Source organism: Stomoxys calcitrans, chromosome 4 (assembly GCF_963082655.1).
Source record: "Stomoxys calcitrans chromosome 4, idStoCalc2.1, whole genome shotgun sequence".
Lineage (NCBI taxonomy): Eukaryota > Metazoa > Arthropoda > Insecta > Diptera > Muscidae > Stomoxys > Stomoxys calcitrans.
The window spans coordinates 97,037,915-97,052,134 of NC_081555.1; the positions used below are offsets into that span (position 1 = coordinate 97,037,915).

Here is a 14,220-nt window from a genome sequence, read left to right on the forward strand (position 1 = left end):
TATAAATACCTTTTTGGGTCTCAGATCAATATTTCGATGTGTTACAAACGGTATGACGAAATTAGTATAAACCCATCTAGAAAATTTTGACAAAATGTCCTATAGATAACAAATTCCCAATTTCCTATAAATAATAACTTTAAACCAAATATCCTATAAATAGCAAATTTTAACAAAAATGTGGGTCAAATAACCTGGGGGGACGCCCCATCCCAAAACCCACCTGAACGGACATTTTTACCAATTCGGACAATATGGGTATTAAATGAAAGGTATTTAAGAGTAGAGTACGAATTTGACATAAAAATATCACCCTATGTGTCGGGGGGGTACAGAACCCCCAAAAATATCACTCAACAGGTCACTTTTACGGCTATGGGCAATGAGAGACCTGCCCACCACACAAAAGCACTCAGCAGGACAATAAAGGACTCAAATTAAAGGTACTTGGGAATTAAATACGAATAAAGTACGAAAAATTGGGTCCAAGAACCACCGAGGCCGTCCCGTCCAAAATTAGCGCCTTAAATCAAAAGTGGAACGATTGGGACAATATGAGACTCAAATTGAAGGTATTTGGGAGAAGAGTATGAAAATCATATTTGAAATTGGGTCAAAGTACCTAGGGAGCCGTCCCAAGCCCACAACTGCCCCAAAAGTACTGCCAAAAATCAAAGTAGACCGATCGGGAAAATATGGGACTCTAATGAAAGATTTTCGGGAGTAATAGAATGCGAATTTAGAGTCAGAAATTGTATCCAAATACCTAAGGCGTCACCACAAGAGTACCGCCTAAAAAAAAAGTGGACCGATCGGGACAATATATGCCTCCAATAAAAGGTATTCGGGAGTAGAATATGAATATGATATAAAAAAATTGGATCCAAGTATCTAGGGAGCCGTCCCAAGCCCAAAACCACCCCAAAAGTACCAACCAAAATAAAAGTGGACCGTTCAGGGCAATATTGGACTCAAATGAAAGGTATTGGGGGGAAGAAAACGAATATGATGTCAAAAATTGAATCCAAGTATCTAGGGCGCCACAAACCCAAAACCGCACCAAAAGTACCGACCAAAATCAAAAGTGCATCGATCGTGACAATCCAATGAAAGATATTCGAGAGTAAAGTAAGAATATGATTATGGAATATTAAAAATTGGGTGTAATTATAAAGGGGGCCGCCTCAAAATCAAAACCGTCCCACGATCATGATAATATAGAACTCAAATAGAAGAACATATTATCATGATCTTGGGTATAAACCGTCCCAAGATGATGATAATATGGAACTCAAATAGAAGGTATTCGGGAATTGATTACAAATATGGTATTATAAATGAGGTCCAAGTGATAAGAGGTTGCATATCCCTTAAAACACCTCCCAAAACTTAATATTTGTCAATCAAAGCTATACGGGGTTCAATAAAATGTACTTGGTAGTAGATAAACAAATTTTACTGGAGAGATACATATGGGAGTAAGAAACTTATTTTTCGCGACGTGATGGGCCGGGTACAGCTAGTCTTCTTCTTCTTTCCATATGTATAAAAATTAATATGCGTTTTTCTGTTTGTTCCGAATCGACTCAAAAACGTCTGAACCGATTTTCACGAAATATTCACATATGATAGGGGTAAGCCCCCCGGTGAAAATAGGGTACCTCATTTTTTGATATCCGCTAGGGGTGCGGACCCTCTCATTAACCACAATTTGTAAAAACGCAAAGTCCCGTAGATGGGTGCATTGGTTTAAGTGAAATTTTGTACGCTACCTCATGGTAATCCAAAAACAGAAAATTGGTACACAACTTTGGGGTCAAATAACCGTGGGGGGACGCCCTACCACAAAACCCACCCAAACCGGCATGTTTAGCGATTAGGACAATATGGGTATCAAATGAAAGGAATTTAAGAGTAGAATACGAACTTGATAAAACAATTTGACCTCATGCGTTAGGGAGCCGCCCCATCCTCAAAAACCGTCAAATGACCACCCAAAAAACCAAAAAAAAGGACATATTAACCAGTTGGGCAATAGGGGCATCACATGAAAAGTAATCGGAAGTAGAATACGAAACTTGTATAATAACTTGGGGTCAAGTCCCAGGGGGAGCGCCCCTTCGCAAAAATCATCCCCTCACGGATATGTCGGCCGATCGGGACATTATGGGATTCAAACAAAAGGTATTTGAGAAAAGAATATGAACTTATATAAATGTTTCGGATATATTCCAAGCGAGTCGCCCCACCCCAAAATTATGCCCCAAATGGACATGTATACCAAACGGGACATTCTTTTATATATGAAAAATACAAATTGTGTTTGTTTGTATGTTTGTTTGTTCCGTATAGACTCAAAAACGGCTGAACCGATTACATTGAAATGTTCACAGATTGTGTAGGAATGAAACATAGGTTATATAATTTTTTGATATCGTCGACTTTTTTTACCACAAAAGTCGACCCAAAAATAAAAATGTACCGATCGGGACAATATGGGGCTTACATGAAACGTAATCAGGAGAAGAGCACGAGTTTCGTATTAAACAACACGAAAACCCCCTAAAATGGGTTTACTGGGCGATCATGACAATATGGGACTCAATTGAATGGTTTTCGGGAGTAGATTACGAATATGTTTAGGAAGGAAAAAATTACTTTATAATTTGTTGATATAGGAAGGGGGCGAACCTCATCCGTAACCCCAAAAACACCACCCAAAATCAAAAGTGTACCGATCGGGACAATATGGATATCAATTGTAAGGTATTGAAAAGTAGAATACGAATAGGGGTATTTTTTCAATATTTTTTATTAATAGCAAACTCTGACAAAATTAAGGCAAAGTATCTCTTTGCTCATATGTTTACAAAATAATTTCAAAGTTCCATAATTGTCTCCATGTGTTAAGTGAGACATTTTTGTATCATTTATTTCCAAATTAGTTTATTTCCAACAATTTTTTTTTTCAGGGACAAATTTTGAAGTACCAATTTTTGTGTGTTTTCATTGATCCAATACCACACTACTCTAATGAACTACATTCCAAAACTAATTTGTTATTTTTCCCTCTATTTTCTTTGTTTTCTTTTCCAGTTTGCAATTGCAACAATCATGCCCGACAATGTCGCTTCAATATGGAACTTTTCAAGTTGTCGGGCCGTGTGTCGGGAGGCGTCTGCCAGAATTGCCGCCATTCGACGACGGGTCGCCATTGTCATTACTGCAAAGAGGGTTTCTATCGTGATCCCTCAAAGCCATTGAATCATCGCAGAGTATGCAAACGTGAGTAAACATTTTCTCATAACCTCATGTTTATTTAAGACCAAACAACACACAACACAAAAAAGAAGAAAAACCAACACCCAACAATTAATCGCCATTGGCAGGAGAGTAGAGGAGAAGAATTAAGGGGAAAAAATAAAATTTACTAATTATGTGTAATAAGAAATTAAAATAATGGCTTAAACAAATAAACAGTGATCTATGCACGAATGTGATCGTGGTCATGGATGGTGTTGCTGAGGAAGATAAACAAAAACATTCAACACTTGAGGCAAAAAATTGTAAGAAAAAAAGCTGAAAAAAAGAGATATTCAATAAAAGCACACACCCACTTACATACATTAACAAATGGGCCTAAGCATTCGATTTCATCAGCTACTTGAGGCCCTAGAGAAAACAAAATCTCTTTTCTTCCATCTGTCTGTCTGTCTGTCGCTTGGCCTTTTCGAATGGTAGGGATAATGACAAGAGTTTAAAGGGAAATATCAATTAGTCCTCTAACAGGCACTTCACTTGCGGCCACTTCTTCGTGGTTTGTTAATGAAAAATTGTCTCTCCCTTACTTTTTTTTTGCCACGGACCCCCAACTGTCATTGGCGTTATTTGATGGGCAACAGCAGTCCCCCACTTTTGGTTTTCATTATCGAAAATTACTTGATTAATTACCAATAATTAGATTTTTAGTCGAAAATCTCTTCAAAAAATTAATGCAACCTAATTTGTGGATTTTTCTTGTTGTTGTTGTTGTTCTTTTGGTTTGGTTGGGCCTTCCATTGAACTCAAATTTTGTGGCAATTAATTTTGTTGGGTAATTCCTTTGGTATGCCCACCATACCAACAGCTTGTGCCCGATTCTTTGGGCTTGGAATTTTTTTCTCCTCATTTTTTTTTTTTTTTTGGTAATGTGCTCATTATTTTCTGTTTTGCTTTGTTGTATTCTTAGAATAATGTGAAATTAATAATGTTGAAAACTAAAGAAAATTTATTGTTTTTAATTTCAAAATTTTGCATGGATTGGCCTAAGTTTTGTAAACATTGGTTGCGGCCATAATTTTTACATAAATAAACAAGAATTTCAATGTAATTACCTGTGGTGGCCACAGCGATGGATGGTGGTAGGTATGATAATTGGGGTGAAAACTAGAAAGCCAATTTAAAACTCAAATTTGGATACAAGTATCTGGGAATTTTAGGCGATTTTTTTTTTTGGATCCCTACAGAAATTCACACATATGAATTTAACAAAAATTTGGGTCAATAGCAACCAAATGTCCCCATCATGACAATATAGGGATTAATAAATATTGTTGAAGGGCAGAGAAGGAATCTTTTATTAAAAATTGATTCCAAACAAATGGGGATTTGCGAGTAGAGTACCAAACTTTCAAGCAAATTTGAGGCCAAGTTTTAGCGACTAAGCATTACTCAGCCCCACCTCAAAATATAGACCAATCATGAGAATATGGGACTCAGAAGAAATGTCTTTGCGAGTCTATTAATAATCTGAAATCCAAAGTGGAGACAAGTTTTTGGGATGCCGCTCCTAATCTGAACCGATCCGGACCAAATTAAAGAGGGATGTCGAAGGGACTCACTGTCACAAATTTCGATGAATGCAACTTTCATGGGCTCAAAACCCATGGGACCGATCTGGGCCAAATTGCAGAAAGATGTCAAGGAGCCTATCACAACACAAATGCAAAATTGAAAATTTTGCCCATGAACATTCCACTAAGGAACAAGGGCAAAACTTTTCACATATCAATGAGTGCAGTCCGATTCAAGGTTAAGCTCAATGATAAGGGGCCTCCTTTTTATAGCCGAGTACAAATGGCGTGCCGCATGGCGACACCTCTTTGGAGAGAAGTTTTACATGGCATAGTACCTCACAAACGTTGCCAGCATTGGGAGGGGAAAACCACCGCTGACATTCTTTTCTGATGGTCTCTCCAGGATTCGAACCCAAGCGTTCAGCGTCATAGGCGGACGTGCTACCTTTGCGCTACGGTGCCCTACACAACACACTGTATCAAATTTCAGCGAAATCGGACAAAAAATCCCCCTTTTATGGGCCCAAAACCTTAAATCGAGATATCGGTATATGGCAGCTATATCCAAATCTGGACCGATCGGGGCCAAATTGAAGTAGGATATCTAACGGACCAACGGAATTCACTGTTCCAAATTTTGGCAAAATCGGATGATAAGTGCGCCTTTTATGGGCCCAAACCTTAAATCAAAAAGGTTTGTCGTTCGAGATGACGAATTGTCACCATTCTAACACCGTAGTATAGGTCCTTGGACAGTTCGAAAAGGATGAGATTTTTTGCAAGTATTTTTAAGGGAGATAACATTAGTAGGTGGTGAACTGTTTCAGTTACTGAATAGGACATTTATGGGAGAAAGACCTTTAACCGGTCAGTCTATAAGGAGAATATTCTACAAAATGGTCTATACTAGAGATGTGCGCATGAGTGATTTTTCACTCACGAGAAAAAAATTTCAGTCACACACGACTCTTTTATGTCGACTCATGTTCACGCACGATCACGAGACGAAAATTTTACGACTAACGAGAAAATCACGACTCACGAGCCACTCGCAACTTCCGAGAAAATCACGACTCACAAGACACTCACGACTCACGAGAAAATCATGACTCAAAAAAGCTCACGAGTCATGGTCAAACAAATATTTTTCCATGAAGCGGTTTGTTTGTTTATATTTATGTTCCGTATAGTCTCAAAAACGGCTGAACCGATTGTCTTGAAATTTTAGGGTGAAAATAGGGTACTACATTTTTTGATATCTGAAGGGGGAGGCGGACCCTCCCCCTTACCCTATTTTTTCAGAAACGCCAAATCTCGGAGAAGGGTGGTGCGATTTAGGCGACATTTTGTGTGCTCCCTTATGGTAACCTAGAAACAAAAATTTGGTATACAAATTTCGGATGGGGTACCAAGCAGGCGGGCCACCCCAAAACCTACCAAATATATAAATAGACCAATCACGACAAAATAGGATTCAAATGGGATAAGAAGCAAATATATCTGATATCCAATTGTCGGACCACCCCAACCCACAAAACACATCTAAATCGGACATATTTACCGACCATGGCAATGTGGGACTCAAGTGAAAGGTATTGCGAGTAGAATACGAATCTTATATCCAAATGTGGGACCAAGTGTTCAAGGTCCCCCTCTCTCCAAAAAGTTCAAGAGATTAGAAATCGAATTTGATAACCAATTTTGAGGCCAAGTGTTTGAGGAACGCCTCATCCTATAAACTCTTTTTAAACCGATGGCTATATGAGGTATGAATAATTGATGTTTGAGAGAAGAATACGATGCTGATATTTTTTTCAGAGCCAAGTGTCTGTGGTGAACACCTCACCCCAGATACACCCCTAAATAGGACATCATGAGAATATCGGGCTCAAAAAAGTCTTAAGAATGAAGTACATTTAATATACAAATGACCCTAAACCCTCTGAGTGAATTCATAGACATATAGAGATAATATGGGATTCAGATAAAGGCATTTATATTGTTATATTCTTAGTCAAACGATATGCACATACTATTTTCGTAGCATGGTATTTAACTAAAAGCTCTTTAATTGCCGAAAATAAATACTCAAGGGATAATTTTGTTCCATATAAAGTAAAATACGGCGCAGCGGGGCGGCCCCGGTTCAGCTAGTTAATATATGAAATGTATCAGACCTGCATAACCCGTTATTTGATATTTTAATGTTTATGCATCTGTAAACAGATTTTTATGTTAAAAAAGCGTATGATTTGAGATCATGCAAAGAATTTTTATTTCATTAAACTTTAGTCGTCAGTGTCTCGTGAGTCATGAGTGTCTCTTGAGTCATTAGTGTCTCGTGAGTCATGAGTGTCTCGTGAGTCATGAGTGTCTCGTGAGTCATAAGTGTCTCGTGAGTCATGAGTGTCTCGTGAGTCATGAGTGTCTCGTGAGTCATGAGTGTCTCGTGAGTCATGAGTGTCTCGTGAGTCATGAGTGTCTCGTGAGTCATGAGGGTCTCGTGAGTCATGAGTGTCTCGTGAGTCATGAGTGTCTCGTGAGTCATGAGTGTCTCGTGAGTCATGAGTGTCTCGTGAGTCATGAGTGTCTCGTGGGTCATGAGTGTCTCGTGAGTCATGATTGTCTCGTGAGTCATGAGTGTCTCGTGAGTCATGAGTGTCTCGTGGTTCATGAGTGCCTCGTGAGTTGTGAGTGTCTCGTGAGTTGTGAGTGTCTCGAGAGTCTTGAGTGAGTGAGTGATTTTCTTATGAGTCGTGATTTTCTCGTGAGACGTGATTAGTGTCGTGAGCATAATGTCGCTCACTCACGAAGAATTGTAATTCAATCACTTACGAATCACGTGACTCACGCGTGACACGACTACTCACGTGCACACCTGTAGTCTATGCTCGTCACCGACGTCAAAGAGTGAAACATAGCTCATTGTGTATGTCCTATTTCAGCGAATTCGGGCAATAAATGCGGTTTTTATGGGCCTTAGGTCTAATTGAGGGCTATATTAGGTCTATATGAGGGCTATATTAAGATATAGTGTGATCTACACCATTGTCGGCATCTGCCCAACTGACTGTGCCAAATGTTAGCGAAATGGGGTAATAAATGCGACTTTTGTAGGTCTAAGACCTAAAAACGAAACATCGTTCTATATGAAGGCTATGTTAATATATTATCCGATCTAGACCATACCAAACGCGCACCACTCACTGTGCTAAATTACCCGATACCGAATGCCTTTCATTTGAGTCCTATATTGTTGGGGGAGCTTTGGCCCCTTGAGTACTTGAACCCCATATTAAACATCATATTCGTAGTCTAATCTTCAATACCCAACATTTGGTACCCATATTATGGCTACCGGTACACTTTTGATTTTGGACGGTGTTTTTGGGGCAACGGGGGAGGGTCTGCCCCCCTTCGGAATTAACAAATTTTATAGCCAATTGCTTTTTGAGGGCCATATTCGAAATCTCCTCTCGAATACCTTTCATTTGCGTCATGATTTCATGACTCAAAATTGAATTTCATGATTATCCAATATGCCTACATGAGGGGATTTTGAGGTCGGGGCATACTCTTCTCTCGAATACCTTTCATTTGAGTCCCACATTGTCCCGATCGGTCTATTTTGATTTTTGAGTGGTGCTTTTGGGATAAGGATATAGCTCCCATAAAAAACGATATGCCGATTATACCTCTTGAGCCTCTAGAGGGGACAATTTTTTTTCAAGCATGTAACAAAATCTTGTTATGACCTTCCAATATCTTCTTTTAGTTTCTGCCTAAAAAGAGAATTGTTAAAAGCGATTCTAAAGGAGGGTATATAAGATTCAGCCCAACCGTCCTTAACACATTTTTACTTGTTATTCCATAATTTAGAAGCCCACATTCATTTCAATAACCCATGAATCACTATTTTATTCTTTTTTATTTAATTTTTAATCATTCCAACCATTTTGTTTATTTATACAATTTTTTAATAAAATTTCCTTCAATTTTCCAACACAACCCTCGCTGAATGTTTTGCAACACTAGGTAAAATACCTTGAAGAGTCCATAATATTGTTATTAAGATTTACGTTTTGTTTATGTTTATAATAATTTTTAAGTTTTCACTGCTTGTTTGGTTATTCTTGAATATGCTTACTTCTACGTATTATTCTTTGTGGGAATACACAAGAAAAAAAATACAAAAATAAATAAAGGAAAAATTTAATTAGTTTTTCCTTCAGAAATGATGAACACATCCAAATTTAGCAATTTTATGGAATTAAGATGCAATAAATGAATTGCGAATATAAATATGTAGACCACTAGGTTGGTTATAAACACACTTAAGAAAATAGAAGCAATACACAAATTATTCTGCAAAGTTGTTTAATTATAATATTTGTTTTTTTTTAGCAAATTTTCTTTTTCAAGGTAAAATGATTGACTCAATAGGAATCTGTTTAAAGAACTATGAATAATTAAATACTAAAATCAAAATCTAATCATTGAAGAGGAAAATTTCTAGCAGTAAATTTCAAAAATTCATACACAGATCATACATATGTATTGACAAAAATGTTCGAAAAAAACGCAAAACTTTATGAATTCAATAAATTCGTGATTTTTTAAACATCTTCTAGCTTCTGATCATATTCAATATTTTCTATTCAAAGAATAGCATAGCAATGAGCTTACAAAAGTTAAGCAAGTGAGTGTTATTCGATTTCGAAACACTTTGACTGGCTTGGTGGATCATGATTTCTGATACACCATGTATCCTCATCAACACCTTTGTCAAATTGATTTAAATGCCCTACATACCCAAAGGCTATTGAGTACTGTGTATAACAGGCTTTTGTTTTGTAGCACAATTCAATAAGTTCTCAAACTCCCCTTAGCGCAGAAAAAGAGAAGAAAGCCTTACTTTCCACTATTCCAATACAAACTAATCATCAATGCTAAGAAAAACAAGTAAGGGCGTGCTAAGTTCGGCCGGGCCGAATCTTATATACCCTCCACCATGGATCGCATGATGATACCATCGTCGGCTCCCGGTTCGTTAACTTTCATTAAGTCTCCTGTCACTGCACTGCCTGATGTTATTGCATTAGGTTTTTTATACCCTCCACCATGGGTCGCATTAACAAGTTCTTTGCGCGGTATCTCTTTTTAGGCAAACAAAGAATGCTATTGGAGCTATATCAAGTTATAGTTCGATTCGGACCATAAATGAATTGAATGCTGAACAATAGGGAGATCGGTTTTTATGGGACCTGTATCAAGCTATAGATCGATTCAGACCATATTGGACACGTTTGTTGAAGGTCATGGGAGAAGCCTAAATTTCAGCAGAATCTGATAAGAACTACGCGCAATAGAGGCTCAAGAAGTCAAGATCCCACATCCGTTTATACAGCAGCTACATGAGGTTGTGCTCCGATTTGCACCATACTTAATACAGTTATTGGAACTCATAACAAAACACGTCATGCATAATTACAGCCAAATTGGATGAGAATTGCGCCCTCTAGCGGCTCAAGAAGTCAAGATCCCAGATCGGTTAATATGGCACAGTTGTTGGAAGTGATACCAGAACACCACGTGCAAAATTTAAGACAAATCGGACGATAATTGCACCCTCTAGAGGCTCACGAAGTCAAAACCCAAAATTGGTTTATATGGGAGCTAGATCAAAACATGGACCGATTTGGCCCATTTACAATCCCAAGCGACCTACACTAATAAAAAGTATGTGTACAAAATTTCAAGCGCCTAGCTTTACTTCTTCGAAAGTTAGCGGGCATAACAAACATATCAAAACATTGTCAAACTCTTTTTGTTGTGCAGATGAACATTCTTTGAATCTCACTGCAAGTGCTTTTTGAGCTTAGGTAGCGGTGTTACCAATATTAAATGTCATTAGGTCGTTAGTATTGAAGAACTTTGCCAGGGCTTGGCTCCGTTTATTAGTGTTGGTACTACCCCACGAAATGTGTTGAGAGTTCGCAACGCACTCTATTAGTACCTCGTTTCCTGATTGTTTTGCTGTCCTCACTAGCCGTTGCACCTCCGACATGGGTGGCGGTGTCGGAGAGTCGAAAGGCAGATAAAGTTATGCCAGGCATGCTCCATCGTCTCCCTGTCTCATCACTGCTGCCTCCGACGTTGACAACTCTGGGGAAAATACATAATTTCAATTTTTATGACTAATAACACAGGTCCTCGACCGAGTATCAGTTTACATGGGAGCTATATCAGGTTATAGACCGATTTGGACCGTACTTGGCGCAGTTGTTGAAAATCATAACAAAGCACTATATGCTCAATTTTAGCCACATCGGGCAATAATTGCGGCTTCCAGGAGCTCAAGAAGTCAAATCGGGAAATCGGATTATATGGGAGCTATATCTAAATCTTAACCGATATGGCTCATTTGTAATCCCCAACGACCTACACCAATATAAAGTATCTGTGCAAAATTTTAAGCGGCTAGCTTTACGCGTTCGACCTCTATCGTGATTTCGATAGTTGGACGGACAGACATGGCTAGATCGACTCTGAATGTTGAGAGGATCAAGGGGTCTTAGACGAATTTTATGAGGTGTTACAAACGGAATGACTAGATTAGTATACCCCGATCCTATGGTGGTGGGTATAATAATTGGTAGTTGATATGTTCAGAAACTTTGTTCCGTCCATGGCTCCAGAATTAAGGCAATATGAATCGTGCCTCAGCTGATTTTCTCCATCAGAGCATGTGTAGCAGTCTCGCTCCGGTGGAGGTTTATCTGTATTACCTTAATCATTGTTCCTGCAGTAAATGAACATCTTGGGCGTAGGTGATGATCTCATCGTCTGCTCCCTGTTCTTTAGACTGCATTGACTTATTGTATAAGGTTCTTTGCCTATCCTAGTCTTCCAAATCTTTATAAAGTCGGTAGTGGTTCCACCATCGGATCCCTGTTCGTTAGGCTGTATAGAGTTTCCAGTACCTGTATTGCCTGATATTTCAATACTAGAATCTTTGCCTATCTTGCAAATCCAAATTGCGAAAATTTTTTCTAGTCTAGCCAGGATTCAAACTCAGGCATTTAGCGTCATAGGCGGACATGCTAACCTCTGCGATACGGTGGCCTCCTTCTTTGCCTAACTTTGTCTTACAAATCTTGAGAAAATTGGCTTCTTGGGAGTAGATGATGGTACCATCGTCGGCTTCCTGTTCATTAGGCAGCATTGAAACTACTGCCGCTGTGCTGGTCGGAAGACTAGGGTCTATCGCCCCTGCACTGACTGCAGTTTTAGTATTAGGATCTTTGCTTATCCTAGTCTTTTCAATATTGAGAAAGACGCTGATTGTCTCGTTGTCAGCCCCCTATTCGTTGGGCTATATTGAATCACCTCCCACTGCACGGACTGATGTCTCAAAATGAGAATTTCTGCCTATCCTGGTCTTCCCAACCTTGAAAGAAGGCAGAATGCCATTTCTAAAAAAAAAACTCTCCTGGCGCTATATTGTTCATTGGAAAGTTTCCCGGGAATTGTAGTAGAGAAGTTCCAATGTTTCCTCACTAAACATTGTCCATCTGTTATTTGACTTTTTAGTATATCCTACCGTAATAGAGATGAAGGATAAAATCTTCCTCAACCTAAAAACATCGGATGCATGTATCTTGAATTTGTTTTTATACCCACCAAGGGGTTATATTCATCTGGTCATGTCCGTCTGTCTCTCCGACCTAGACCGATCTGCCAATTTAATGTCTTAGGCCCATAAAAGGCACATTTAATATCCGATTTCGATGAAATTTGGGACAGTGAGTTGTGTTAGGCCACTCGCCATTCTTCTTCAATTTGGCCCAGATCGGTACAGATTGGGATATAGCTGCCATATAGTTCGATCTCTTGATTTAAGGTCTTGGGGTTACAAATGGCGCTTTTTTGTCCGATTTTGCTGAAATATAAGACAGTGAGTTGTGTTAGGTCTCGCGATATTCTTCCTCAATTTGTCCCAGATCGGTCCAGATTTGGATATAGCTGCCATATAGATCGATCTCTTGATTTAAGGTTTTGGGGCCATAAAACGCGCATTTATTATCCGATTTCGATGAAATTTGGGACAGTGAGTTGTGTTAGGCGCTTCCATATATTTTTCCAATTTGGCCCAGTTCAGTCCAGATTTGGATATAGCTGCCATATAGTCAGATCTCTCGTATTAAGGTTTTGGGCCCATAAAAGGCCGTTTATTGTCCGATTTTGCTGAAATATAAAACAATGAGGAACCTAACTTGTGTTAGGTCTCTCGATATCCTTCTTGAAGATGGCCAAGATCTGTCCAGATTTGGATATAGCTATCATATAGACCGACCTCTCGATTTAAGGTCTTGGCCCCATAAAAAGCGTATTTATTATCCGATTTTCAGCATTCGTGTTTTATATGGTTCAGATCGGTCTATATTTGGATATGGCTGCCCAAAAAGGCCAATATTAAACCAAAATTGGACAGTGGCTTGTATTTTTTCGACCACTCCATGTCCGTGCCAAATTTGGTCCAAATCGGACTATATTTGGAAATAGCTGCTATGTGGGTGCATAAATAATGCTTTTTTCACCGAATTATGACGAAGGGTGGTTTACATATACACCTGGTGCGGTGGTATCCAAGGTTCGATTCTGCTAAACTTAGTGCCTGTTTACTTGATTTTTTTTCTCATAAAGAAAATTTCTACCTTATTTCCTTGAAAGATCAATCCCTTCACGCAGGTGTTTACTTAAAAGTTGCTGCTTCTTTAGAAGCAAAAAATTGTTTTCCCATATTCAAAATATGTTGTAAATGTAGTATCACCTAATATGACAACACCTGTTGCCATATTGACAGCAACATTAGGCTGGTTTAGCCTAAAAGGGAACAACTGCGGTGGCAGCATTAGCAAAAACGGCAACAATGCAGCACTATCATAGACCAGAAGATTTGTTAGTATCGATTTGTACAGACTATGCTAGCTGTTCCTAAGGAGCATATGCAATTGCCAGGTTGTAAGCCTTTTTTTCTGCTTTTAGACAAATGTTACAACATCTGCAACGCTGCTATGGTTCTTGCAGTGTTTTTGATCGTTCTTACATAGAAAATGTTTTATTTTCTTGGCCAATGATATACGAAAAAAAAACCCAAAATACCTCTACTAGTCATGCTTCGTTTTGAGATTGACATTAGTCGGTGGGGTAGAACAGATGATTTTGTATCAGTTTCCCCCATTAGCAGCAAAATCGGTCACAACAATGCCAAACACCGACATTATCATCAATATGTTAATTAATTGAGGGTGTTGTTAATGTCATGACTATGGCAGAGATCTGATTTTGCCACCGTCTTGGTATCTGTTTTTTCGTTTAGTCT

General features: G+C 38.7%; 1 protein-coding gene across 1 annotated transcript in view; it reads left to right on the forward strand.

Annotated features, from left to right (window-relative positions):
• LOC106092506 (netrin-A-like) overlaps positions 1–14,220 on the forward strand; it is a 135,639-nt gene that overhangs the window by 26,840 nt on the left and 94,579 nt on the right. Inside the window, exon 2 of the mRNA XM_013259388.2 lies at positions 3,097–3,285. Within this exon, the coding sequence (XP_013114842.2) occupies positions 3,097–3,285 (189 nt within the window). The remainder of the gene's footprint in view (positions 1–3,096; positions 3,286–14,220) is intronic.